Source organism: Camponotus vicinus, unplaced genomic scaffold (genome assembly GCF_025532165.1).
Source record: "Camponotus vicinus isolate PSW18456_S1 unplaced genomic scaffold, iyCamVici1.0 SCAF_1, whole genome shotgun sequence".
Lineage (NCBI taxonomy): Eukaryota > Metazoa > Arthropoda > Insecta > Hymenoptera > Formicidae > Camponotus > Camponotus vicinus.
In genome coordinates, this window is record NW_028141945.1 from 418,456 (window position 1) to 446,168 (window position 27,713).

Genomic DNA, 27,713 nt, shown 5'->3' on the forward strand with positions numbered 1-27,713 from the left:
ACGCGAAAAATGCAGAGGTCGTAACTCTTAAATTTCATATTCCATGATTATATAACTTCCCAAAGAGAAATGATAAGTCGGATAGACGTTTGTTAGACGTCTAAGATGTCTAATAAACGTCTATTGGACATCTATTAAACGTCTTAGACGTCTATTCGACTTATCATTTCTCACTGGGTTATATCGCGAGATTCAAATCGCACTGTATTTCTCGCTGTTTCAAAGTAAATTTCTCGCTAAAAGAAAATTATAACAAGCATAAAGTGTGTGTTTATTATCAATAAGTGATATAAATACAATCTCATTATTATACGCCAACATCGTGATTTCGATATTTACGATCATGTCGAGCAGCGATGGAAACCGTTACTAGAGACAGAGAGAAGACTGAGAGGGGTCACGCTGCCGTTTTTCAGGGAACGCTTTTTCCCCGCCATAAAGTGGCGCTAACTGGATCCATTTTATGGCCGGCGGTACTACGTGGCCGGATCCACTTTTCGCTGTCACGGTAAAACGACCGATTGATTCATGTCCGTGCTAGATCCATGTGGATCTCAAAAGTACGAAACATATCATACATTTATTAATTTTTATTACATATTATTAACTGCGCGTAATCTCTTTTGTTTTAATACATATTATGAATTCGAATAATTGATCATATGAGAAAAAACTATTTCACACTAAAAGTATTTATTTATCATAAAATTTTGCGAGCCATCTTTATACATATATGTGTGTCGTCACGCACATATAAAGACGTCTCGCAAAATTTTATGATAAACATTTTCAGTGTGAAATAATTTTTTTTCTCATATGATCAATTATTCGAATTCATAATATGTATTAAAACAAAAGAGATTACGCACAGTTAATAGTATGTAATATATATGTGCGTGTGCGTGTGTGTGTGCGTGTGCGTGTGTGTATGTGTGTGTGTGTGTGCGCGCGTGTGTGTGTGCGTGCGCGTGTGTGTGTGTGTGTGTGTGTGTGTGTGTGTGTGTGTGTGTGCGTGCGTGCGTGCGTGTGTGTGTGCGTGTGTGTGCGTATGGTATGTACGTATGTATGTACGTATGTGTATGTATAAAAGCGATGCGAGAGTTACATGAGGAAGCGAGAAGGACGAGTGAAATAACAATAAGAGCAAACGAGATAGAGATAGCACGAGCAACGAGGACTCGAGCCTTGAGCTCAAGAATCGGATTTTTCTTGCGCGATATTATTTTGCTCTCGCTCGCTCCTATTACTGTCTCGCTCGCTCCTATTACTGTCTCGCTTGCTCCTATTATTGTCTCGCTCGTTCTTGTTACTGTTTCGCTCGCTCTCGATTCTTGGGTCCGCTTATCTTTCCGAGCTATCTATCACGATTGTCAAGTGTGACAGAGAAAGTAAGACCATGAGTAGAGAGCGAGGGAGATGACCTATTATCAAAGAGTTCCGAAGTACTCTTACAATCGGTTTCTTCGCATCCTCTATCCATTCGCAATTCACGAAAATGTAAACATCTTATAAAATAAAAATCGAAACTTTTAGTTTTAATTTCATCGGTTTGAAAGTAATGTTAATGAATTAAAGAGATTTTTGCGATTAAAATGATATCAAACCCGACGTAAATCGGATAATTTTTAATTAGTCTGATAATAAAAATTTTATAATTATATATTTAACTAAATTTATGCGATTTATATCGTGTTTGATATTATTTTAATCGCAAAATTCTCATTATTCTATTAAAATTACTTTCAAATGAATAAAAAATGCATTTCATTTTTTGACATATATTCGTGAATATTATAAATGAAGTCTCATGTAAGAAACTTCGGAATCTGCGACATCGGGAATTTTTTTGTTATTTATAATAATATACGACTTTAAATTACCATAAAATAAAAACTAAAGCTTTTATATTTTATTTGATCTTGAGTGCCGTTAAAAGTATCGCGCGTCAACAACATGAGAGGAGGAAGAGGCTTGGGAGAGGCATCTTGCATCGGCGGAGCAACCTGATGGTGAATATTTATTATTTGCATATCAATTGGTATAAATTGTACGCATAATAGTTCGGTCTTATTATTTAAATGAATTAAAGAGAAAATTAGAGAAAAAGATTTCTATAAAAGTCATATAAAACTTTCTATTTAAAAAACAGTTTCAAAAATTTATAAAATTTTTCCGCACGTGTTTATCTCTGCTTATTATTTTACACATCGGATATAAAATTCCGAACGATAAAAATTTTTTGAAATATTGATTGCATTTTGTGAACATTATTATAAATGAATTTTATATTTGTATGTTACAGACAACGTAGCTTCGATAACTCCGCTGTTGCGCATCAGTGCCGGTGAGAGAGAAAAACTTTTATTTAACTTTAAGGTAACGAATTTGTAGAGATTGTAGATGTAGATTGTAGATTGCAGATTGTACATTGTAGATTGTAGATTGTAGTAAATTCGTTGCCTTAAAATGAATGAGCTAGGATAGATTAAATTAAACTTTAACTTTTAATAAATTCTTTCGAAATGCTTTGCATCTATTGCGAAAATATATTGAAGTATTAATTAAAAAAAGAGAATCAAGAAAAGAGAATTTTTTTGTAAAGATTTTGTCTAATTTATTAAATAAAGAGCACGCATTAATAATTTTATCAATTTTATCAATTTTTGATGCTACTTTATTTTTATAACGCACACTTATTTTATTCTAATTTCTTATAGCTCATCCATCGTAGAATTTGTTTGTAGATATTGTTTTTAAACTTTACTTTAACTTAATATAAAGCCAAATGATTAATTAATTAAATAATTTGTAATATGATAAAAGTTATACACACACATGAATTTTATATTTTATTAGAAAATATAATATACAGAAATTTGTAGTAATTTGGCTTTATTTGAATTAAAATAAAATTATATTCAAATATTTAACGAACGATCGTAAAATCGAGCGATCGTTACGATGAGCGTGAAATATTTACGCTTATTTGCCGATAATTAATCGGCAAAAGAAGGAGTATTTATCTCCTTTTTCGATCTCTGATTAGAGATCGAGCGAGAAAGTGGCCAGGATCAACGAAAAGTAAGTTCAACTGGCCTGAAGAAAAGCTTTACGTACAATAGTACGTAATGTCGGACATTTATTCACGCGGTTAGAAAATGTAATTAGAGCACGTAATTAAAATATACGATTAGAGATAGGCTTTCCTAATATAATAATTTCACTTAATCGAGAAATAGGATTGCTAGGGCTATTAGGTGATCATTAAAATTTTTTAATTTTCCTTTCAAGAAATAGAGGATTGTTAGGGCTATTATGTGATTAATTTAGGTGATTAATATATTATGTATCTTTTAAAGAATCAGGAAATGTAGGTTTAAATAATATTAGGGAAAACAGATTAATAAATATTTCAATAATTATATTATTAATAAATATTTATAATAAATATTATTAATATTATAAATATTATAAATATTATAAATATTATAAATATTATTAATAAATATTAATAAATATTTCAATAATTATATTATTAATAAATATTATTAATATTATAAATATTATAAATGTTATTAATAAATATTAATAAATATTTCAATAATTATATTATTAATATTAACAATTTTTAAGGGGTCAATATTTTTTGAGTGTTTTTTTTTTATAGGTATTTTATTTATATAAGGATGAAAATTAAATTGTTAACACTCAATAATTTTTATAGTAATACGAATTGTTTTGCGAAATTTTATGTACGTATGTAATACGAAATTTATGTACTTTTATGTAATACGAAATTTCATGTATGTGAGAGCCCAACACTACCGTTAAATAGGTCCCGTCGGGGTGTGCATAAGGAGTATTTTGCCCACGTAAAAAGAAAAAAGAAAAAAAAAAGGATTGTTAGGGCTATTAGGTGATCACTAAAATTTTTTTAATATTCCTTTAATGCTGAGGAAAATATATTAAAATTCCAATAATCTTAGGGATTAATCATCGCTAATCTTGTCTGGACTATGTAAAAATTTTTAATAAATTTTATATTATAAAATATTATACATATATTTTTGACATTTTCGTGTAATAAATTATTCCATGTTATAAATTATTTTGTATTACATTTCAAATTATATTATATTTTACATTAACTTTTATATTAAATTCTGTATTGAAAGAAAATAAAAAATTTTTCCTCCTCGATGGTATCTCCACCTTAACGAAGGCATTTGCCGGGTGAGGAGGTTTGAGTACTCTAATGAACCTGAGAGCTATGCCGGCGGTAACATACGCCGATATTCATATAGACTTTTCTTATATTTAAGATAATTTTAAGTATGATCTTAAATATAAAAGTGAATTATGAATATCGACCGTAATTACTGATAGGGTCACCCATGCCGGACAGGTCGAAGGGGAAGACTAAGAGAGATACCAAGATTATATAAATATTTGTTATATTAATTATATTAATATTTTTAAATAAAATGAAAGAAAAAGGGACAATAATCGAGAAAATAGAAAAAGGCAACTACAGTGATTTGAATATCTATACCTGAGAACAAATGTTCATAGAAAGTATTCCGATGGACTCCATAGGAAGGAATAAGCATGACAAGTGATGGTAATTTTTATGATGTTAACACAAAGGAATACAATAAACCATAATAATCCAAGAACTCGAAGAAGAGAATATATTAGAAATGCATAGTGATTGGAAATGATTAGAAACTAAAAGACAGTATGCATACAACTCTATTTATTGATAGTAATACTATTTTGTAATTATATTAAATTTTATAATTTAGTACATTGTAGCAGTCCCACGTAGAAGAAAAAGCGGAACGGAAAAGAAGTGTAGTGGGGGTAACCAATCAAATTATTTTTTATGAATTATCCCAGTGAGAAATGATAAGTCGGATAGACGTCTAAGACGTTTAATAAACGTCTATTAGACATCTATTAAACGTCTTAGACGTCTATTCGACTTATCATTTCTCACTGGGTATAGTTAACAAGAATAATCAATTTTGTAAAAAAATATCTTTTTATAATAAATGGAAAATTCCAATGGAATATAATTTACGAAAAAACAAAGCTAATTCAGAATTATTGTAAATTTTGTTAGAATTTTTTCCGTTTTTGCGTAAAATATATTCCATGGGGAACCCAGTCATATAAAAGCGGAATGGAATAAAGAACTTTATAATAATATAAATTTAACAAGAGAAATATATTATTTTAGTGTAATTTTGTTGTTTTTATATTTTGTGAAAATATAAAATTAAACTAAACTATTTATATATGAAACAATGATAAAATTACATTTTATATTGTAACAAATATTTTATTCAGAATAATATATTTTCACCTAATTTAATGTTAAGTGTAATAAATTGTTACAAAATTTAATATATATATCTGAAAATAAAACACATACACACACATATTTTATATTATAATAAAAAAATTTACCGATGACATTATTATTTTATATAAAAATAAATTTATAAATTTTATTTATGAATAAGAAAGACTAGATATGCTAGGTATGTACATACATATGAGAACGCTAAGTATGTCTTTTGGAGAAACGTTCTGATTGGTTACCCCCACTATACTTCTTTTCCGTTCCGCTTTTTCTTCTACGTGGGACTGCACCCTGAGAATATTGAGTCGCTCTTCTATGATCACTAAACGCGCCACGAACTTCAAATCGTTCTGTGCTACTCGCGTTTGTTTCAATGTGAATTTCGCTTGAAAAATTACGGTAAGTGTCGCATAAAGTGCTCGTCTTCAAGATATATACATAATTTTGTTGCTATACGTCAGTGTATGTCACGATTTTGGTATTTACAGTCGGTTTCGTCGTGTCATTTTCTGTGTATCGAGAATCGATCGATCATCTCCATCCTCTATTTCAAGATATCTTTTCGTCGAAGGAGTGCGAAGATGCCGATTATTGTCAGGTACATGTATATTTATTCTGAAACTGAATATAATAAAAGATGTTTTGTACATAAATTTGTGTTTTGTATGATTAAATTTGAATTGATGCAATTTCATTATTTTATAAGTCGACGATCAGTCATACCAACCTCTAATTGTCGCTTTGCGTGGCGCATGCGTGAATATTTCGTCATCAGGATGAGAAACATAATAGTGAAAATATTCATCGTAGACGCGTGATAAGGTGATAACCTAAATTTTAGGTCGTCTACTAAAAAATACGTTAAAAGCGTGATAGGATACAATGTTTCGATCATATTTCGCTAATGTGGTCTCGCGTGCTATTGTTATTAGAAAAAACAATGCACGATTTGTAAGTTTTCATAAACTGAAAGAAACATTGAATCATTTCTGGAGCTCGGATTCCAAAAGGTTACCGTATAAACACGTTTGTCAAATTGGCGATCCTGTTCTACGTGGCCGTGCAATAAAGATAGAACCAGAAGTCATAAAATTGGCGGATTTTCAAAAGGTATTATTGTAATATCAGTTTTATAAAAGTAAGTAGATGTTTTTGGAGTTTTTAAATATAAGTAAGTAGATGTTTTTTGAGTTTTTAGATATAGAATAAAATATCGTAAGGCACAATAGTACATGAAAGTAAATCTGAAAAATATATAATGTAAGAAAATAATAATATTTATGCACGCAACATAAATATATGTTTATTTACATTAATTAATATATAAAATATATTGCATTAGACAAAGAGAAAGAGAGAGAGAAAGAGAGTTTTCTGTACTCTTTAATATAATTATATTGATTCAAACGTATAATATTATAATATTTTAATATACATCATGTATCTATTTTTTTAAATCTATTTATATATTCTATTGCAAAATCTTGGAATTTAAAAAAATAGATATAATATGAACATATATATATTGAAATATTATATAATGATATTTGGCTGTGATGATAGTAAATCTAAGATAAATAAAACTATATATAAAAACAATATACAAAATATATGAAAACAAAAAGAATCTTATAACTTGTGCGTAAGAAAAATACTATAGCTAAATTCATAAAATAAATTCATTTTGCATATTCAACCATAGAATTTAAAAAAATAGATATCATGTTAATATAAAATAATATAAAATAGTATGCTTATGTTTAAGTAAATGAAAAGATATGTAAAAAGATATAAGAAAATAGTATAAGAAACTCTTTCTCCTCCGAGATACATTATCTTATATACATTCATTAATTTAAATAAACATAAAATATTCAAAAACAAAAATGATTTATATCAGATTGTGTACAAGATTGATGAATAAAGTCAAGATTAATTCTCAAAATCACTCAAGATTTAATTATTCTAATGTTTTAATATATTTTGTTTAATAATTTCTATAGTTATAGAGAGGCTAGAGAGAAAATTCTAAAAATGTTTTATACATGTTTTCTGGAATCATACATTATTTTTTCAGCTAAATAATTATTTTTTTTTATAAATAATATTAAAATAGTTTGCAAGTCAGTACAAGTATCATATTTTTTCTATCTATTTTTTTACAGTTAAATTATTTCTTAAGTGATTTTACTACATATTTTCTTCCTTAATGTTATAAGAATTTGTTTTATTATAATAAATAAAAAATTTCACAATTCTCAATATAACATATAAAAAACAATATTGCATCACTATTAATCATTCGCAGGTAATCACACATTTGATAAACATTATGAGGAGTTATGATGCATGTGGTATGTCCGGTCCTCAAATTGGACTCCCATGGCAAATATTTGCTATAGAACATACAATGGAACATATGAAAACTAGTGACGAGGTTATCAAGAAAGCCCATGAGATGGAAGTCATTCCAATGACAATTTTCATCAACCCTGAATTAAAAGTAATAGATCATACACCGATCATCTTGTATGAAGGATGTGAGAGCGTTCGTGGATATTCTGCTGCTGTGCCCAGAGCTTATGAAGTAGAAATTACAGCTTTGAATGCTTCCGCTGAGCAATTTACATGGAGAGGACGTGGATGGTCTGCTAGAATAGCACAACACGAATATGATCACTTACAAGTAAGATTTATAAAAGATTTATAAAAGAGAAAAAAATTTTATATACATATATAATGCTAAAATATTATATAGAATTGTATGTAAAAGATTATGTAAAAGATTAAAAATAAGATTATGTGAAAGATTAAAAATATATTAAGTAATTTTTTTATTTTTTAGGGAGAACTATATATAGATAAAATGGATATAAGCACATTTCAATGCACAGCTTGGGAAAAAATTAATAAAAAGGATGGCAAAATACACTTAAATTATTTGCCGAAAAAATAAGATATTATAAATTGTATTATATATTTATGTTAACTGAAATAGATGCAAGGTATTTACATAAATTAAATTTATTCGTTTTCCACAATGTATATAAAATAAACATGTGAAACGTGACATAAATCTAAATCATATCATTTGTTATCTCATTTTGCGCGTCTTTCAGCTATTTTTATCTCACACATGCGTTATTTTTAGATAAAATTTTAAATAGAGATCTAGAAAAAAATGTAAAAACTATTTACATTTTATTTTATAGAATGATAGAAAAATGAATTAGTTATTTTATTTGATAATAAAATAAATTGAATGGTGCGTTTTATTATTCATTTGAATATGTAAAGAAATCATCTGATAATTACATGTCGTATATAGTAATTTATCTTGATAATAGATATCGTTTATATCTTAGCACAAACACATAGTTATTTCGTCACATTAATTCAAAATATAGTAGGTACATAAAAAATTAGACATTTTATTTACGCATTTTCCAGGATACAATCATAGCAGACTATTAGACATGATATAGATATGCGGAGCTATAGCATACCAGATGAATAAAGAGAATAAATATTTTTTCGTGCGAACACCACACACTGTTTTTACATGATTCTATAGAATCTATACCTTCTTGCATTACATTTAATCGCTATTTTACTAGCGCAGCTTTGAACATCATTTAATTGTTTATTCTATAACGTTGTGCTTATATTTTTCAATGGTCTCTGAGATATGATATTAAATATATATTATATTAATGCAGATATATAATCTATGATTCTTTTTTATCATGTACGATTCGATTGCATTTCTCGATAACAAGAAATAATTTTCTAATTTTTTCAAATATTTTTTAAAAGTGTATGTGAATAATATATCGATTCGTAAAATTTTTTTTCTCAAATTACGATGGAGTTTATATTTTTCAAAGGAGAAGAATTTTAAATAAAAGTCTCTCTCTTATTCATCTATTTTTATTTAGGATAAATTTTATGTAGATAGAGATTTGCGAATTGCTAAAATAGTGTTGATACAAAAAGCGAGTTATAAATATCACAACAGTAGTGGTATGAAAAGTTTTTTTGGTTCCGAGTATATCTTGTTTATTGTTTTAGCGCGTCATTTATGTATAGAACTGTTTTGGACCGTTCAGAGAGATGAAGCGTGCTCGCTTTTTTTGATAATATGATCTTTTAGCTGTTTGTTTGTTATCTTCTTACTCATAAATAATCACGATTTTGAATATTTTCTTAATCATATACTTTTTATTAGAATTATATTATTATGTGACGTGTAATATGTACATCTAAATCGTATCTTAAAAAGCGTTTGTTTTCCCAGAATATTTCTTGCTCCGACATCTGAAAGTCTAAATAAAACACATCCATCATAAAGAGAAGTTACATTTTTCCGAATTCATTAATATTTAAATAGTTCAAACCGAAAATTAATAAATAGAGTAATCATATATATCTAAAAGAGATATATATTAAAATGAAGTTTCTTTAAAATATTATGCAAATTACAATGATTGAATAAAAAAAAGAAAATAGTTACATTTTAATATTATGATATAATAACATTTTTATGCTAAAGTTTATTTTAAAAACTTTAGAGACAGGCTTTACGATATCAAAATATCTAAATAGAAAAATGTACTATTTTCAAATTTATTTCATGAATGAGGAAAGCGATTGAAATTGAGGGAAAGATTTTTGCAAATAAAAGGTAATATTTGAGAAGAATATGAGAAAAGTTTTGCTGATTACCTACAGATTACTTACGTGTTCACAACCACATTTAGTGTGCATATTCACATAATTTACAATATTTGATTTATTAGCAAAAAGTTGCAATTCATTGCAATTTTGGTTGTGAAGATACATATATAATTTTAAATAAAAGTTTCCATGTTTGATTTTTCACTTATTGTTAGTGTAAAATATATGAAATTTTTATATCTTTATTCTTAAGCTTATTGATTGAAGAGAAGTGCCTATCTTTCAACAAGATTAAGCCTTATACCGAGCATTACTTTGAAATTCTTCACTTTTTCAGAATAATTAACACATAGGAACACGACAATTACGTGATGTACGTTATACATTATAAACCGTTACTTTTTAAATTTAACATTACACTCTCCTAACACTGATTATTCGCGAATCATATAATATTTTTGTTTTTGAAAAACACTGTGTATTGATGTTATGGAAACTGCAATATTGGTCCGTCCATCTTCTTTACATAATTATGACTTATGAATGATACGTTAGTAGCGAGATAATTCAATATGATGTCAACAGAATTACAGTTTTTGAATTATACGCTTTGTACAATACAGTAATAACATAGATATCACACTTAGCGATGATTAGAGAAAAACTGAGCTAAAGTTTTCGAAGTAAAATAACAGTATCTTTGGTGTGTTACAGGATGACTAGTTGACAGCTGCAATAAATGTCGCTCCTTCCGAGATGTGAGCCGCAACTGTGATTTAGCGGATCGCGCACACAGAAGGGAAAAGAAATAGTTTCTTATATCCAGGTATGTACTCGTTGTTGCTGAGAGTTTTCCTCCTCCTGTCAGGACACGTGTCCTCTGGTTTGCGAGGTTCTCCACTTTCTGCCATGACCTCGATGATGAGCCAACAGCCGATCGTTTCCGCCTCTCATTGATTGCAGGTGCAGCGGCAGGCGCACCGTGCCTATCGAATTAGAAATAGGGCTTGTTTGCTTCGATACATCGATTGCTACGTATCGTGCTACAATCCAATTATACTATGATAATTAATAGAATCGTTTCGTGCCGTTGTGTTTAATCGTATGCATAAGTTCTGGTGCAATTTGCCCGCGAGTGATCGTTTGTTGCCTTGTAACTAGAGAATCGCGTGAAAATCTAAAAATATATATACGGTATATGCATTTATTATGTGCTAGCATTCTGTATAATTGTAACATGTGTAAAAGAGAAATTTAGTATAACTAAAGCGACAAGAATATTTGATGAGATGAAACATATATCGTGCGAAATAAACTTGGAGTTTTATGGGATAATCTCAGAAATTATATAATTATAATACATAGATATGTAATAACAGTAAAGCTCGCTTTAAATCATTTATAATTTGCATTAAAATTCAAGATAGAATTCTATTTATTTAATTTTATGTATAATATAAAAAATATATGTAGAAATAAGGTAAAATAAACTCGTATATAAAATACACATACATATATTAGAATATGAAGTATATACATAATTTTCGATAGATTTCTGTCTTGAATTTATGAATATTGCGAATTATCAAATTATCTTTTAAAGCAGTTACTTTATAGAACAAAAAATAGAACAAAATATATTTGCTTATTATTAATATTAAAAAAAAGAAATTCTCTGAGAATAACGTGTTAAAAAAATCATATTTTGGATATTTCTTTCTTTTAACGTAATTTTACTGCTGAAAATTAACCCCTTCAGAAGTGAATTGATATGAAATTAGATGTTCAAGGGTTTCAAGAGGTTCAATTCCCGATCTTGCAAATATACCTCTCGCGAGTTAACGATATTAACAAACAAAAACGTGTAACAATTACGGTTTATTCTTCATCGCGCTTATTGCCTTTCTGGCCTAGGCTGCTGAGTCGAGATCGATACGTAACCAAGCGAAACAAATTTAGCCTGCATTGTACAACATTCAGCATTGAATGTATCCAATCCTCATTTCCTAACGAATTTCAGTGCATAGATAATAATTCGGAAATTGAGTAAAAAATAGAAATTTTATATATATTAAATATGAATTGTGTCTCTAATGAAAAATTAAATTTTCTCTAAATCTGAGTGCAATTCCTGACTATGACAGCTACACCATCATCGCCGACGTTGTCATAAGGGGTCAAATTGCACAAATATATGGGGGAGGCTCGCGTATCTTCGTCGAATTTTTTAGTATGCTCGTGAGGCTGCGATTCGCTTCTAGTCGTGAAACGCTTCTGAGTGTCACAAGCGTGCTCTGAGACGGTGCACGAAGACGTACCGTTCCGCGATATCCTGGTGTGCATGTCCGGACTACCGGTACAGCTATAGCGAGATGTCACAGCCTCCGAACGTGATAGGGACGGTTCCATCGTTATCCGTACCCATGGGCACCAAAAAAAGAACTGGGCGAAGCCACGGCGAAATCTGCGACGTAACAAAACACACATTAACATGTGGAAAATCCTGCGAGTTTATTTTCAAGATTATTTTATACGTTATATACTATATCACATGATATATATGGATAATTTTAATCTAAATGTGATCTTTGTTTCTCTTAAAAAGTTTTATCGCATATTAGAAAATATTAATAACTGCTCATGGATATGTATTTCTTTATATATTGTTTTAAAATATTCAAAATCTGGAAATATAAATATAAAAAAATTGACTGGGGGTTTTTTATATAATAAATTAAAATTATATGATTCAATGGTCCATGTATCGCATAATAACTTCCGTTTAACTTCTCATGAAAAGAAGTTGTAACATAGTCGCCATAAATCGTAAAATTTTCTCATATAGATCATCTTTTTCCTATAATATCCCCGCGAGAAATGTGAATGACCTAAATAATACATATACAGGGTGTCCCATTTTAATCGATCACCCCGAATAACATTTTTAATTTTGATTGTAGAAAAAAACGTTTCAGACAAAAGTTATATGATTTCAAGGGGGACATGAGACGGTGCCATTAGTTTGACATTGAAGAGTCAGCTGAAAGTCACGTGAAGGCCACCTCCAACTTTTTAAATGGGACACCCTATATGCTTTTGCATATTCTTATAGCTTATCTCTCTGTTTCGAAAAAAAAAATATAATTTGCAATTAACAATTACATATTTTTTCTTAAAAACAATTGTGTGTTTTCTTTACACCAATTGATTCCTCTCATTATTTTGTACATAAAAGTATTAAGGTAAGATAATCGAAAAATGAATATTTTACAAGATATTTTACAGTTTATGTAAAATTAAGAAATGATTTCAAGCCTCATAACTCGGAAAGTACTTAATGAAAACTAACTTAATTATAGTGTTTTGGAAAGCTCTCGAGATGAGCTACAAGAATAAAAACAAATGCAAAAGCATATAGGGTGTCCCATTTAAAAAGTTGGAGGTGACCTTCACGTGACTTTCAGCTGACTCTTCAAGGTCAAACTAATGGCACTGTCTCATGTCCCCCTTGAAACCATATAACTTTTGTCTGGAACGTTTTTTTCTACAATCAAAATTAAAAAAGTTATTCGGGGTGATCGATTAAAATGGGACACCCTGTATACACACGCGCGCGCGCGCGCGCACACACACACACACACACACACACACACACACACACACACACACACACACACACACACATATATATATATAGATGTAAAACATTTAATTTCTCCGAAGAAATATCTCGCTGCCATTTGTGATTCACATATCACACAAATCGTATATCATATATAAATTTATCTTGATACTTTTATTTCTCGCAAAAAAATTGTAACATAATAGCAGTAATTGAAAAGTTTTCTTGTAGTTAGTGTTCTTGTTTCTAGTTTGTTTTTTTTTATGTTACGAAGAAGAACAATAAAGAAAAATAAAAAAGTGTTAAGAAATGCATTATAAAAATCATCATTTTTTCAAGGAAAATTTTATAACAGTAGATCGCAAAGTTTTCTTACATGATCCGTCTTCTTTTCACACGTTACGCTCACAAAAGAAGAAATCTTCTAAGAAATGCATGTTACAAAAATTGCCTGATATTTTATTTTCCCCGAGGAAATATCCCGCTTCAATAATACAGAGCAGGCTCTGTAATCCAATTATTACGTAAAGAACATATATCGCGTCAATATTATTATTATTGTTCACTGTCACTTTGAGAACATGGTCTGAACGTAGAGTCACACAATACATACATATATTACTTCCTGTATGAATATTTATGATTTAGATCGAAACACATTTTGTCGATAGCACATTACAAAATTTAAATCCGCTATTCATATCTCACGCGGCGAGACATATTATATTTTGTATTTTATTATTTTTGACATATTACATTCTTTTACAGAACTGTAAATTTTTATAATATGTCGATATTAGTATAAAGAAACAAAATATTATACGCTGTGTGTGACGTGTAAGAGAAGTTCGGAATGTTTGAGATCAGAGCTATTGTTGATCAGAGCGATTGTCGATCATCGCTCTATTCATATTTTCATTTGCGGGCGAAGCGAAATTATTTCGATTCCTCGTTAAAAATTCGCGGCTTTTGCCTTGGTTAACGATGTATACACGAGTATACACGAATACACAGATATGTACGTGTCGATCAATGTATGAAAGTATATACAGTGTATACATATATATGCATGCATATGAAACAACATTTCTGCGGTGCTAGTCCGTCTATCTCGTCCGCGAGGACATCGCTTATATTTTCTATCGGAATCTCGGTCTAGTTGACCGCGCGTTTCAATTAACCAGAAGAAAGGAAATACTCAGTATTCAAAGTGGGTCGCGTTTGTGTAAATGGCGTTAATGACAGCGCAACGGCGTTATTTTCTATGTTCCCTAATAACTTCGGTCTCCCATCTACTTTTTAGAAGTATCTCTAAAGCCAGATGAGTTTATCTTCTATGCTACGTTGGATTAACTTCCGACAGTTCGTCAAACATTCTCGATGAGGTTGCGGCAGCGAAATGAATTGCCACTCGGGTTTTCTTAATTAACAACTTTAAAATGAAGCTAAATTCAAAGATCGCGATGAATGATTAATTTATTTCTACAGATCCCTATAGTTTTACAAATATACGAGCTTAATGAGTTTTTTATCTCGATGGTTTGAAAGATAGTACATAATTTGAATGTAGTCTGAATAGAATCTGAAAATGAATTGAAAATAAATAGTTTTAATAAACGCGATATATATATATATATATATATATATATATATATATACATATATACAAATATATAAATGATAATAACACAGGCCCACAAAAAAAAAAGTACCCTGTGCTGGCGATCTGACTAGGCTAGTCTTATGTATTTTGGCCCGCTGAATTCGAATCTGACGTCAGAATTGCTCCATCACGTCAGTTTTTTTTAAATCTCAAAAATAGACGAAAATTTCGTAAAAATCAACATTCTAGGGTAATAAGACTGCGCTTCTTGAAGAAAACGTTACCAAAATCATATTTTAATGTATTTTCAGACATTATAAATCCAAATCCGACCTAGAATATAAACGTTGTGCTCAATTTTTTTTGTGTTCATTTTTTATTTTTTTTATTTTTTCAGGTTGTAACACCTAAAATTTACTGCAAACAGATTCTATTTATCAAAATGCGAAGATATTAAGATAGGTTTTTACCTCCAGATAGCACAATCTTTTTTTTCATGTATTTCTAGCGCTTTAAAGACATGAAAAGAGGTTTGTGACCTATATAAAGAAATTTCTGCATCTTATATGAACTCAACAGCTAGAAGCTGTAAGTTTCGAAAAAATTTTTCTCAAAATTTGGACTTGGGGAATATAAGATTAATTCTTTCCAATATAAGATTTATGAATGAACTAAAATCAAATATGGAATACGGAAGATTGCTACTCTTTCATGACAAATGTTAATGGAATCGATGGTATGATTGGTGTGATAAATCGGATTTGGATTTATAATGCCAGAAAATACATGGAAATATGATTTCGGTAACTTTTCCCTCAAGAAGCGCAGTCTTACTACCTTAGAATGTCGATTTTTACGAAATTTTCGTCTTTCTCTTTTGAGATTTAAAAAAAACTGTGACGTGATGGAGCAATTCTGACGTCAGATTCGAATTCAGCGGGCCAAAATACATAAAACTAGCCTAGTCAGATCGCCAGCACAGAGTACTTTTTTTTTGTGGGCCTGTGTAATCTAATAAAGGAATTTAAAGTCTTTCAAAGAGCGAGAATTATTTAATTATGTACATATAATTTCATAACGATTTAAGAACGATATATTTTGTATGTAAATCGAAATCTTATCATTTGTGTGTGTAAATCGCGCTAATTAAAATAGAATAATTTAAGTTGGGGCTCGATATCGCAATAAAGGCAAATTTACGAAGTGAAGCGCGGTATCTGAAATGGCGAGAAGGAAACTTTCATGAACTCTGTTAATAAATGAGAGGATTTGTCGATACTATGTCTACGTTCGCTTATCTTACGAAGTAGAAGATAGACTTCTGGAAAATAAATCTGGAGTTATAACCGGCGTTACGAAAATTTAATTTTCGTAAAGTGAAATTACGATACATGTTTTATGAAATGTACATGAATTTGATAATGAAAAGACAAATATATGTACATCAGAGAGAAACAAGAAGATGATGCACTTTTAATGTGATCGAGTAGAAAAGCATAAATATCTCTTACCTGGTATTCATCCAACAATAAATTATCGGATTGTACATGCTATTGGACATTGCCAACCAATAAATGCCCAGAAAAACCTCCTGGATATATGGTTCATTTGTAATCTCTGGCAGATAGGACGTCACTATGAAGTACACATGAAACGGAAGCCAACATACTGCGAATATTACTACTACGACTATCATCATTTTTACGACCTGAAATATAAAAAGAATTTTCTATCAGAAAAATTATTATAAGAAATTGGTGATTTATCTGTGATTAATTCTCTATGAAGTTTTTCCAATTTTCCATGGAGATGTCAATGTAAGAAAACAAAGTACCGGTGGTATATAAAAAATTTATATTGCATATATTTAATAATTAAGAGATCTACAGAAATAAATTAAGTAAATAATATGTGATGAATCTCTTACTAATCATATCATAATTTTGTAATAAATTTTACAATCAATCATAAATAATCAGATATATATGTCTCTGATATAACTATTATTATGTTTATTATCATAAATTATAATTATATATTATTTAAATTGTTTTATTGGAATGATATGACGAGAGAGACAAGGCAAAATAATCGTAAGCTTTACATATCTGATTGAAGAGATTATAATATAAATATTTCCTGTGTGTGTGTGTGTGTGTGTGTAAACAATTTATAATATGTAAATGATCTCGATTATTTTATAAAGCATAATAGAGATATGTATGAAATGTATAATTTTATGTGTTAAATTGCCAGTTATTTTAATGAAAACACCTGTTAGATTTCATTCGCGTTACACTCCATTCCGAACAGAAACTTTCTGCAAATATTTAACTTTTAAATATTCTATATACAATAAATCGAGAATATATCGAGAAATAACAGGCGAATTCGCAGGATGGATTAATTACGGTTAGAAATGACATGCTAGATTTAATTACAAAGCGACAATACGACAAACGGTAATTGTATTCACTATCTTTTACAGAATTTCCTGCAGACTCTCTCTTTTTTAGTCTTTTCCTTTGACATTTTGTAAATCACGTTGTATAGAATGGTGTTCCGCCTGTTGAAAATGGCAGTGTTATTGACAATTCAAGCATTTCTAATTTTCCGTCTAGCAAAGCGAGGTAATTAACAAGCTTCGCGTTAATTATTAGTGCAGCACGAGAATATAATTATCGATAGTACTTCGGTAAATTGTTCTCTTTGTTTCGATCCTGGTAGCTTTGATCCGTAAATGTACATTATAATAAATATTTTTCAATATGAACTTTTTGCACGAAAAGTTGCATAGATGATTAAATTTACGATAATAGGTGAAATAGGTGTTTGAAATCTGTCACCTCCTTCGCTTTTATTATTGCGATGTTTTTTCTTATCTTTTTCTTCCGCACTACTTATATTGTGCTCTTGTCTATTCGGTAAAAGATTTTCTCTTTTCTTTTGAAATTAACGACCTATTCCATTTCGCGCAGAGTTCTTGTAATCAGACGAAGACAACTTGCAGGAGACAGCTACTTGAGAAATAACTTAAATTGGATTTCTTAGGGTAGTTACAACCTGTACTTCATTATCTTCTTTAGATAATTGAAAAATAGATTTAGTATTTTTTTTTCTCATGTGTGTATATATCTAACAAGTCAGATATAAAGGCATTACGATTTATTGTATTATAATCTACAATAAAATCAATATATACGCATCATCAATTTGCGATGGAAGAGATGACTTTGTAATATCCCGGTGCAAATAATTTCGAAAAATTGTTAAAGCGCAATGGACTGTGATATTCCATCCGAATATTTATGTCGACCTTCGACAAGTGTCTGCGAGACTTTGCGATACGCTCAGCATTTTTGTTGCTTCTATCTCACATTTTCTACGACGTCAAGTAAGAATCTGCATTTTTCTTTCTCGCTAGAAAAATTCACGGTAATCGCACTAACATTTTGTTCGCGGCAAACAATGAATTTTGAATAGCGCTTAAAAACTATCTTATATAATTTATCTTCCCTCTTTCTTTTCTTTGTTTTTTTCTTTAATAATTTTACTCATATTTTCTTCAAGTATGACTAATGGGTAAGTACGTGGAAGAAAAAAATAAATAAAGAGCATATAATTTTGCATTATATCTGCATAATGTAAAATATTCTGAAATTTTTTACCTTGAAATTTAATTTGAAATCGCGGAAAAGTTCAGTTCGGAATTATATAATGATTAATCGTTCGCATATAATTGCGTTTATTTTCAGAAAGAAAAAGCCACAATCCAAGCGATCTGAATGGCGAGAAAAATTAGCGGATTTCTATCAGTGCCGAGCAGTTCTTCCGGCAGTTGAGCGAAAAGAATTGATCTTCGAATCATTGATTAGGATTTTCAAAATAAGAGGAAGACCGACATTATACAATTCAGCTCACGAGGCATATTCATTCGCTGTATCTTATCCGGAGGAAGAACGGATGTTGGGTAAGTCTAATTAAGGTCAAGGGAAGCAGTGCGTCCCAACACGACTAGACATATTAACTAACATCTATCCTTTCTCCTACACAATGTCAGAGGCTAACCTCGCTATTAGTTTCTCCATTATTCTCATGGGTTCGTAATTTAAACCCTACAAGTCATTTTCATTCCTTGCATTTTCCTGACGTGAATTGAGTGCATGTCCGATATGATCTCGGATATCTATCCATTCTTTTGTGACACATAATATGTAAAAAAATGTAATTGTCAAATTGACTATAAAAGAAATTAATGTTTATTTTTAGTTCAAATATTGAAAAATTTCATAATATTTCGGGAATTATTTTCTCACTAAAAATTGTCTAAAAGTCATGCACTCAAAGAAATCTAATTCTTATCCTTTTCGTATTTAACAAACTTACGAGACATGAAATCAATAATTTTTATAGAGATATGTGTCATAAAAGATATTTGATGTATAACATTTTAAAGGCTAATGGGAGCATTGCAAATGTACATGCTTAAGTGCATTCAGACATATTCGCAATTCAAATTTAAGAACGACACTCCAAGGAGCTCAAGCACTTTTCCTTTTCCGGTTTACGTTTCGCGTGCATCTTTTCTCAAAACCACACATATTTCGTATGCATTTCAAATATCATATCATATGATTGAGAGGGAACTTTTAAATTTTTTAAAAACACCATTTCTGACAATTACTTAAGAATTGAGAAGGGAGATATAAAGTATACAATAATGAAAAGCTTTAGTTTTGCTACATTCGTATGTAAATTTAACGGAAGGGGCGGCTTATATCATTTGACTAAACCGAATTTCGCCGAAAGAAGCACTTTAAATTTTCAAATTATATCTCGAGAGAGAAAATTTGAAATATAATTAAGTATTAAAGAGATATGAGAAGATTGCATTTTTTCAGGATGGAGATATATGTATGTAGATAACAAGTGTAAAAATTACATTTGTGTCTTAAATGATAACTATATCGCAGCTATTGTGATACTCTACTCTAGTAGATACCGGCCGTTTGTGTCCACACATATCATACGGTATGTCTATATAAGGGATCGGGGTGCCACTTGTAATACACGGGCCAGTTCTGTGACGGACGTGAAACCCGCACGCCTGTATATCGGCGGTCGTAACATTGCGTCGATACGATATGTGACGGAATGGAGCAGCGATTCCGAATATGGCAGAGCAGACGCCTTTTGTCGTCTAATCGAAATCCAATGGGGTTCCCACCGCGCTTGAACATGCCAAGGAGGGTAGCTTAAACTAGATTCTCCTTGAACTCGCGCGCGCGCAGCTTATTGTTATATAATCTCCCTTCTCTTCCGCGCATTCTCAGAAATGAAGGGTTTTTCCCTTGGAAAACGTACAATAATAATGGATTTATGAATTACATATTCGAAATACAAGCCGAAGTCTCTGCATATTTTATTATATGACATGATATTCATCAGAGAGAATTGCCTGAAAATATAAAACGATATAAACGTCCACATTTAATCTTCATTCTTCGCGAATTGAGTTTTGCAATTTTTTTCTAAATGTATAATTTTATGAAAAATATAAATATAGGTTATCATTATTTGTGCAATTTTACATGTACGAGCATAAAAAATTTAGAATTCTGCGCGTGAAATGGAAATTAAAAATAATTAAAAATCAAATAACGAAGGATTAAGTAACTGAAATTTAAATGTATATAGCTGAGTCATAGCTGATTCATTTTCCACTTCATCAAGTTTTGCACACGTAGCTATTTTTATTATCATTGATGTCTTTGCGCATATTATTATTGAGAGAAAACAAGGTCGTAACGATCATTAATTATCGATTATATTTGCAATAGATTTCGTTGCATATGCAGAGTGCTAACGTATAGTTTCTTTTAAATATTCTTTTAAATATTCTTTTAAATATTCTTTTAAATATTCTTTTTCTTTTTTTTTAAGAATGTGCTCTCTAAAAGTGAATCAGTGTATTATCACTGAAAAACACTAATAGTCACTAATTACAGCAGTTATAAGTACAGCACTGTAAATCAGTGATATTTTATTGAAAGAATTAGTTAATAATTTTGACTGTTTCAATCAGTAATATTTCTTTCGTTATTGTCAGTAATATTAAACTACAATTCATCTCTCTATCTATTTCATATAAAATTAAAAATTTTATTTATATTTACTAAATATTTATTATATTAAAAATTTTATTTTATTTATATTACATGCATATTGAACTTGCTATTTTAAATAGATAACGAACGAATAATTTTCATTAAGTCGCCAGACATTTATTTGTCCGACTCATAAGATCGATTTAATATCTGAAATTAAATCGAAGTAATATTTTTAATTTTATCTGTCGCTCTTTGCAAACTTTATATAATTCTTATGACTAAAACTAAATACGAGAGAGATAGCGATCGTAGCGGTAAACGAACGAACTAGCGATTACTGGTTTTACAGTGAAATTTACTGGTTTTACAGTGAATTTTATTTTAACTGACCATAATCAGTGAGATATAAGATAAAATAACAAAAACATAAGCGTTTCCACTGAAAATCAGTAAAATATTCACTGATTCTCAGTGAAATTTTATTTTACTGTTTAAATTAGTGATATTTTCACTGATTCACTTTTAGAGAGTGAAAAGAAAGCGATAAAATTGTCAACTAACGTGATTTTTAACGTGGTAGCTGGTCCAATTTTAATTTGACGATTTTACAGATTAGAACAAAGATATTCTTATAAAAAAAATTGTATGGCAGTTTTTATTATAAAGATTTCTAAAATTTGTCACAGAAATGCGTATACTCTCTAAAAGTGAATCAGTGTATTATCACTGTAATCAGTGCTGTACTTATAACTATTTGTAATCAGTAAGTGTTTACTGTTTTTCAGTGATAATACACTGATTCAGTCTAGTGAAAGTAGTACATATATATACTAATCAGTCTAGTGAAAGTAGTATATATACTACTTTCACTAGACTGAATCAGTGTATTATCACTGAAAAACAGTAAACACTCACTGATTACAAACAGTTATAAGTACAGCACTGATTACAGTGATAATACACTGATTCGCTTTTAGAGAGTAGTGTATTCTCTATATCGAAACGATGACGCATTAGCATCCAATTACGCGGGTGTAGCTTTTTGGATTTGAGAACATATGCAACTGATCTTATATTGATTTATGCTCCTTGTCACGAATTCATTATACATCCATTACACGACGATCACTTTTATATCCGATAATTACGTTTTATTTATTTTCTCACCCGCGCGAGCGCTCTATCCAATTAGAGATCGCACTTTAGCATTATAATTGTATTTATATCTCATATTATTGTGCTCTCACAAATGTTAACGAATTTTTCATATGATATATTTATTATACTAGAATTTATCATGAGTAAAATGTTTTTTGATCTAAAAGGGCGCGCAGCTGTTGAAATAAAGGCAAGAAACGGAGGTACGAAATGTGTATTTTTGTAATTCTTTTTCCATCGTAGGCGCGAGACACAAGTCACACAATGAACATTTGTCGAGACGGTCGATATTCGTCGCTTATCTCGCGAAAGAGAGTTGAATCACACGAATCTTTCTCTCGAAGAACAAAAGGACCGTATCCCTTGAGAGAGCACTACTCTGTCCTTTCTTTCTCTCTTTCTTCCCGCGACCAGAATTAGCTAAGCGCTCCAGTCGTATTATTGCCTGTGGAGAATAGATGAAACTTCCTCCTGCGAGCTTTATTGACCGAGAGTAGACGAGAGTTAAAGTCAAAGCATCGGAAGTAGAGGCGATATGACCGAGCAAAGGTGCAGGCTGGGCAGTCTAATTACAAGTTACGGCTTTAGATTCAAACCCTGTGTCTCTGTGGTGTTCTAGTTGCACACAGTTGCCTCTCGCGTATATACGTGTGATCTTCGATCCATAGTTAAGCTCGGACATTGCAGATTGCACTCAATTAGAAAGGCGTCTTAAGTTGTGGCAAAATCATCATTACGTCATAATGACATTTGCTATTTCGCCTCGTGTGGAGCAAAATGTGAAAATGGAATAGTCGCCAATATTAAACTCCGTATAACTAATCTTTTTAGATGTTGATAGATGTGTTCGCGGAAAATATATAAATAAAATATACAGGGTGTCAGGGCAATCTGTTGTCAAAAAAATGCTCTTGTAGCTTATCTCGAGAGCTTTCCAAAACACTATAATAAAGTATTTTTTCATCGAGTTTTTTTCGAGTTTCGAGGCTTGAAATAATTTCTTAATTTTTACATAAACCATAAAATATCTAATAAAATATTCATTTTTCGATTATCTTACCTTAGTACTTTTATGTACAAAATAATAAGAGGAATTAATTGGTGTTAAAGAAAACACATAATTATTTCGAAAAAAAAATATGTAATTGTTAATTGTTAATTACATATTTTTTCTATATTCTTATTATTTTGTACATAAAAGTATTAAGGTAAGATAATCGAAAAATGAATATTTTACTAGATATTTTATGATTTATGTAAAATTAAGAAATTATTTCATAATTCGAAAAGTACTCAATGAAAAAATACTTTATTATAGTATTTTGAAAAGCCCTCTCGAGGTAAGCTACAAAAGCTTTTTTTTGGCAACAGATTGCCCTGACACCCTGTATATGTATTAATTATTGTTTCTGAAATGAAACTTGTCTCACAGTGTCTCTAATTTATATAAAAAATTGCGCAGTAGATTCGGATATCCTGCAATATCCTGCTGTATCTTTTGCTGTGTATAATTTTTGTATCTGCGCTATAGATAGTACCTGTTTTTTAGCTGTACAGTCTCGACGAAAAGGCCGTGTGTATAATCCATCTATCTATCATACAAATAGTAAGAATTATCATAGAGCCCGTTAAGAGATAAGAAAGGACAAAGACAAATTTCGGACGCGTAACGCGCTGCTGTACGGATATTATTGCAGAATCGTTGATGTTATTCATAAGGGAAGAAAATCGTACAACCCTTTCTCTCTCTTTCACTCTCTTTTCCTTCTACCCTTCGCCACAGCTAATAAAACAGCATCGATAAGCCGAGTTTACGAGGATCGGATAAAGCCAATAACATTAGGCTATGGAATATTATCGTTTCATACGAATCTTAATGCCACCCTGCGTATACTTCCGAATCTGATATTTATTACGCGATTATCCGTGGCATCGCACGTGTTTTGCAATCGATTTTTACATTATTTAAATATTGATAGGTGTGTCACAATTTTCGGAACTTATCCGATCAGGAATGTTTCCCAAAAGTTAATGTTAGAGATAAACGCAACTTAATGATCATTGATACCTTCGAAGGAAATAAAAAAGCGAAAATTTCGATAAAATATCCTTTGACGGTAATGGAGCGGAACGATCGTGAGTAAAATGTGTCATATGATTACTATCGTATCTCTTCGTTCATTGCGGATATAATGCGTAGTACTATTTTCACCGTGTATGTATTCTTACATCATTATAAAGATAATCAACGATACGACACTGCTGTAATAATAATGCGAATCGTTAGAATACAGTAACATTCGCGTTATATAAATAAATAACTTATTTATAGGTATTCTTGATTTATTTATTCGAAAGTTAAGGAGAAAAAAGTGACAGATGTGTGTGTGTCTGACATTGTACTTTAATTGCTTGCTTTACTTAATTACTTAAGTATCATATAACAAACTTTATCGCGAATTTACGAAGCTTATCAATCTATTTCTCCTTCGTTCATGAATATTAATATCGAGAACAATTTACTTTTCCTTTAATAGAATATCTCGTTCTTGTAAAAAAATCGAACAGAAGAGAGGAAACTTTTTTACTGCTGTAAATCACCTTTCGATCAAACGTTTCTTTCGATGAAACAAAAGCAATTTCAGCACTTGATTGTACTGGATTTTATTTATTTTATTTATATACGCCATACATACCCTTCGTTTGCTTCGAATGTTCTCGAGCTGTCTGGCTGTGGCTTCGCCGATGCTCTGCGAGCCCCACAATTCCAGACCGACTCTGGCATAGGTGAATGTCATGGATCCGATTGGTAAAAAGTACGTCAGTATCATAAAAATAACGTTGTATCTGAAAAATCGATTAGAAAGTAAAATTTATTTTTTTACATAATAGCCAAATTTCCATTTTTTACGTCCCGAGAAATTTTCTTCCTAATCATCGACTCTGTTTGAAAAAAATTAGAGTCGACTTTTCCTTAGTTAGGAAGCTGAGAAACTCGTATTATTTTATATATATAATTTAACGTCAAGAATTAAAGTAAGTCTTGAAAGCTCCAAGAGCTTAAACACAAGTAGAAAAGATTCTGTTTTTCAATTAATTTCACTCTTCCTTAGCAGAAAAATGTAATTTAACGTTTAATTGCACTGCGGAAGTCTTGAATCAGAAATTAAAAATGTAAAAATAATAGACTGTAATGAAGTTATCGTTAAAAGAATTCAATTTTAGATTTGCGTCATCAGATATTTAACATTAATCATATTGAACAGTGTAATTTACGGCTCACAGTCTAATTTATCTGTGTCGATATTTACGCTGAATCATGTGTTTTATTTCGAGTGTGGCACACTTTCGACATAATAAATTTACGTTAAACGGAAAGAGGTCGTGACACGCGATGCTCAAAGGGAATTTAAATATTGCGGTATCGTGCCTTCGTTTAAAAGCATCATCCCTATGGCGCGCATAATCGCGTTTTCGGAGGCGTCGATTTCGATGAAAATAATTCACCAGCCGATTATCGATCATCGCGTGACGTGACAGATATTATGGCGAGTGTACATATTATTAGATCTAATGAAGCAATAAACGGTGTGCGTACATCCCAGATTGTTGTTTGCCGACTAAAGCATATCAATGGTATTATTAAGTTACAATTGGTCGGATGATTAAATTGAGATTGCAGCGTGTTTTCGAGGCGTGCAATCATTTACACGAGACTAATAGTCATCGTATAATTGCTGTTAATCTTTAACGAGATACGAGTATCGATCTGCAGCATTGCTATCGAAATTTATGACATGCATTTAAATGAATAATATAAAATGTTTGTAAAAAACAATTACTTGTAGATAAAATTTGCGAGATAAGAGCGCGCGATAAATTTTAAAGATTCAAGAAATTCGAATATTTTATACGAGCAAATATTTTAAAAGTAGTAAATATATTCATATTTTTTAATAGTAAATATATTCATATTTTTTAATAGTAAATATATTCATATTTTTTAATAGTAAATATATTCATATTTTTAAATAGTAAATATATTCATATTTTGTAATTTTAACTCACATATTGTGAGAAAGAAGTTAACATAAGAAGCGCGTTGACTAAATTATTATTGAAAATTTTCGTATTTTGAACATGAGAAAATATAACGATAATTCCATTAATAAGATCGCTATGTCCCCCCTAATTAAAACTAATCTACTTCTATCTACACATGCATTAATTGTACTAATTAAGCCGCGCTATAAAAGCGATAGTTATTATTCAATCGCGGACATTCAGCTTGCCTGAACGAATAGATTAAAACGTACTCAGCGTTAGAATTATTAACAAATGATAATGAATTCATTAATGGATTATCGTGCCCGCGCTGCAATCAGATTACGAGGTGTCGCGAGCGACTCGCATTAGCTGAAATTTCCTCTCCCACGCGATTTCTCGCTTGCGAATGTCGGTGTTGATTCGAAACGAATAAAAATCGCCGACGCGCAAATTCGTCGGCTTTCACTCGCGTAATCTTGATTTAGAACACGCCGACGCGTATTTTGTTAAACCGTAGAAGACTGGCAAAAAAGCGATCGTAAGCGTGTTTAATGGCGGTGAACGAACGATTGCAGAAATCCCGGAATATTCGAGGAACGATTGATGTGAAAGACGTTTCTCCCACCGACATTTATGCAAATTTTCTTCCGCTGCGCTTAATGCGAGGATTAGGGCCTGGGAACGTTTGCCTGGAAGAAGGAAATGTTTCGGAAAATCTTAGGAATATCAAGAGTAAGCCAGTCCTACGATAATACACGCAGATTGGCTCGAATATGAAAATCGCATCTTGAAATTACGTGCAGAAAGGAAACAGATAAGCCATGAATTATGTTTTATTGAATAATGATATGCGTTTAACGTAAAAAAAATTGTTTTTCAGTAAAAACCGTTTGTTTACGAGTGCGTGAATTTTTGGATGATCCATTTGAGATGATCGTAAAGAGCGAAAAACATACGCATAGGCAAATATAATAAATGCTTCTACAAGTATGATCACGTCGAGCGATGATGAAACTCTTTTCTATTAGTTTTTACGATTATCTACGATGACTCATACAACGTGAAATAAAGTTTTACGTCCCACGTGATTTTTCAGAGCGTAAAGTCTCTCAGAAAGACTGTATATCT

The 27,713-nt window shown here is 30.7% G+C and overlaps 3 protein-coding genes across 13 annotated transcripts in view; 2 read left to right on the plus strand and 1 right to left on the minus strand.

Annotated features, from left to right (window-relative positions):
• Positions 1-5,839: 5,839 nt before the first annotated feature.
• On the plus strand, positions 5,840-10,871 carry LOC145968780 (peptide deformylase, mitochondrial). Of its 4 annotated transcripts, none has more exons than XM_083094573.1 (5): positions 5,850-5,966; positions 6,301-6,478; positions 7,677-8,054; positions 8,214-8,373; positions 10,760-10,871. In XM_083094573.1, exons 1-4 carry the CDS (start codon positions 5,950-5,952, stop codon positions 8,322-8,324), a joined length of 684 nt encoding a protein of 227 aa, XP_082950699.1. In that variant the 5' UTR covers positions 5,850-5,949; the 3' UTR covers positions 8,325-8,373; positions 10,760-10,871. The 4 variants fall into 4 exon arrangements, with proteins under 4 accessions (XP_082950717.1, XP_082950699.1, XP_082950708.1 ...); XM_083094582.1 differs by lacking the exon at positions 10,760-10,871 and adding an exon at positions 8,819-8,916; XM_083094591.1 differs by lacking the exon at positions 10,760-10,871 and having other exon boundaries at positions 5,840-5,966; positions 6,075-6,478; positions 8,214-8,453.
• Positions 8,644-27,713, minus strand: part of LOC145968771 (tachykinin-like peptides receptor 99D) — an 88,368-nt gene continuing 69,298 nt past the window's right edge. For 3 of the 4 annotated variants that reach the window (XM_083094549.1, XM_083094558.1, XM_083094539.1), the window contains 3 exons: positions 25,235-25,385; positions 16,782-16,978; positions 11,345-12,509 (listed from right to left, as the gene is read on the minus strand). In XM_083094549.1, coding sequence (XP_082950675.1) covers positions 12,158-12,509; positions 16,782-16,978; positions 25,235-25,385 — 700 coding nt within the window. In that variant the 3' untranslated portion in view covers positions 11,345-12,157. Of the gene's footprint in view, positions 11,032-11,344; positions 12,510-16,781; positions 16,979-25,234; positions 25,386-27,713 lie in introns of those variants that run through there. The other variant, XM_083094559.1, reaches the window with a different exon arrangement.
• LOC145968797 (uncharacterized) overlaps positions 17,536-27,713 on the plus strand; it is a 74,338-nt gene continuing 64,160 nt past the window's right edge. For 2 of the 5 annotated variants that reach the window (XM_083094617.1, XM_083094598.1), the window contains exons 1-5: positions 17,536-17,732; positions 17,824-17,900; positions 18,249-18,322; positions 18,418-18,664; positions 19,026-19,240. In XM_083094617.1, the coding sequence (XP_082950743.1) occupies positions 18,579-18,664; positions 19,026-19,240 (301 nt within the window). In that variant the 5' untranslated portion in view covers positions 17,536-17,732; positions 17,824-17,900; positions 18,249-18,322; positions 18,418-18,578. Of the gene's footprint in view, positions 17,733-17,823; positions 17,901-18,248; positions 18,323-18,417; positions 18,665-19,025; positions 19,241-27,070; positions 27,141-27,160; positions 27,318-27,465; positions 27,681-27,713 lie in introns of those variants that run through there. The other 3 variants (XR_014437863.1, XM_083094607.1, XR_014437871.1) reach the window with 3 other exon arrangements.

Coding starts and splice junctions, on each gene's coding strand:
- LOC145968780 (XM_083094591.1), top strand. CDS start 6,251: ATGTTTCGATCATATTTCGCTAATGTGGTCTCGCGTGCTATTGTTATT. Junction 6,479..7,676: donor AATTGGCGGATTTTCAAAAG/GTATTATTGTAA, acceptor AATCATTCGCAG/GTAATCACACATTTGATAAA. Junction 8,055..8,213: donor ACGAATATGATCACTTACAA/GTAAGATTTATA, acceptor TTTATTTTTTAG/GGAGAACTATATATAGATAA.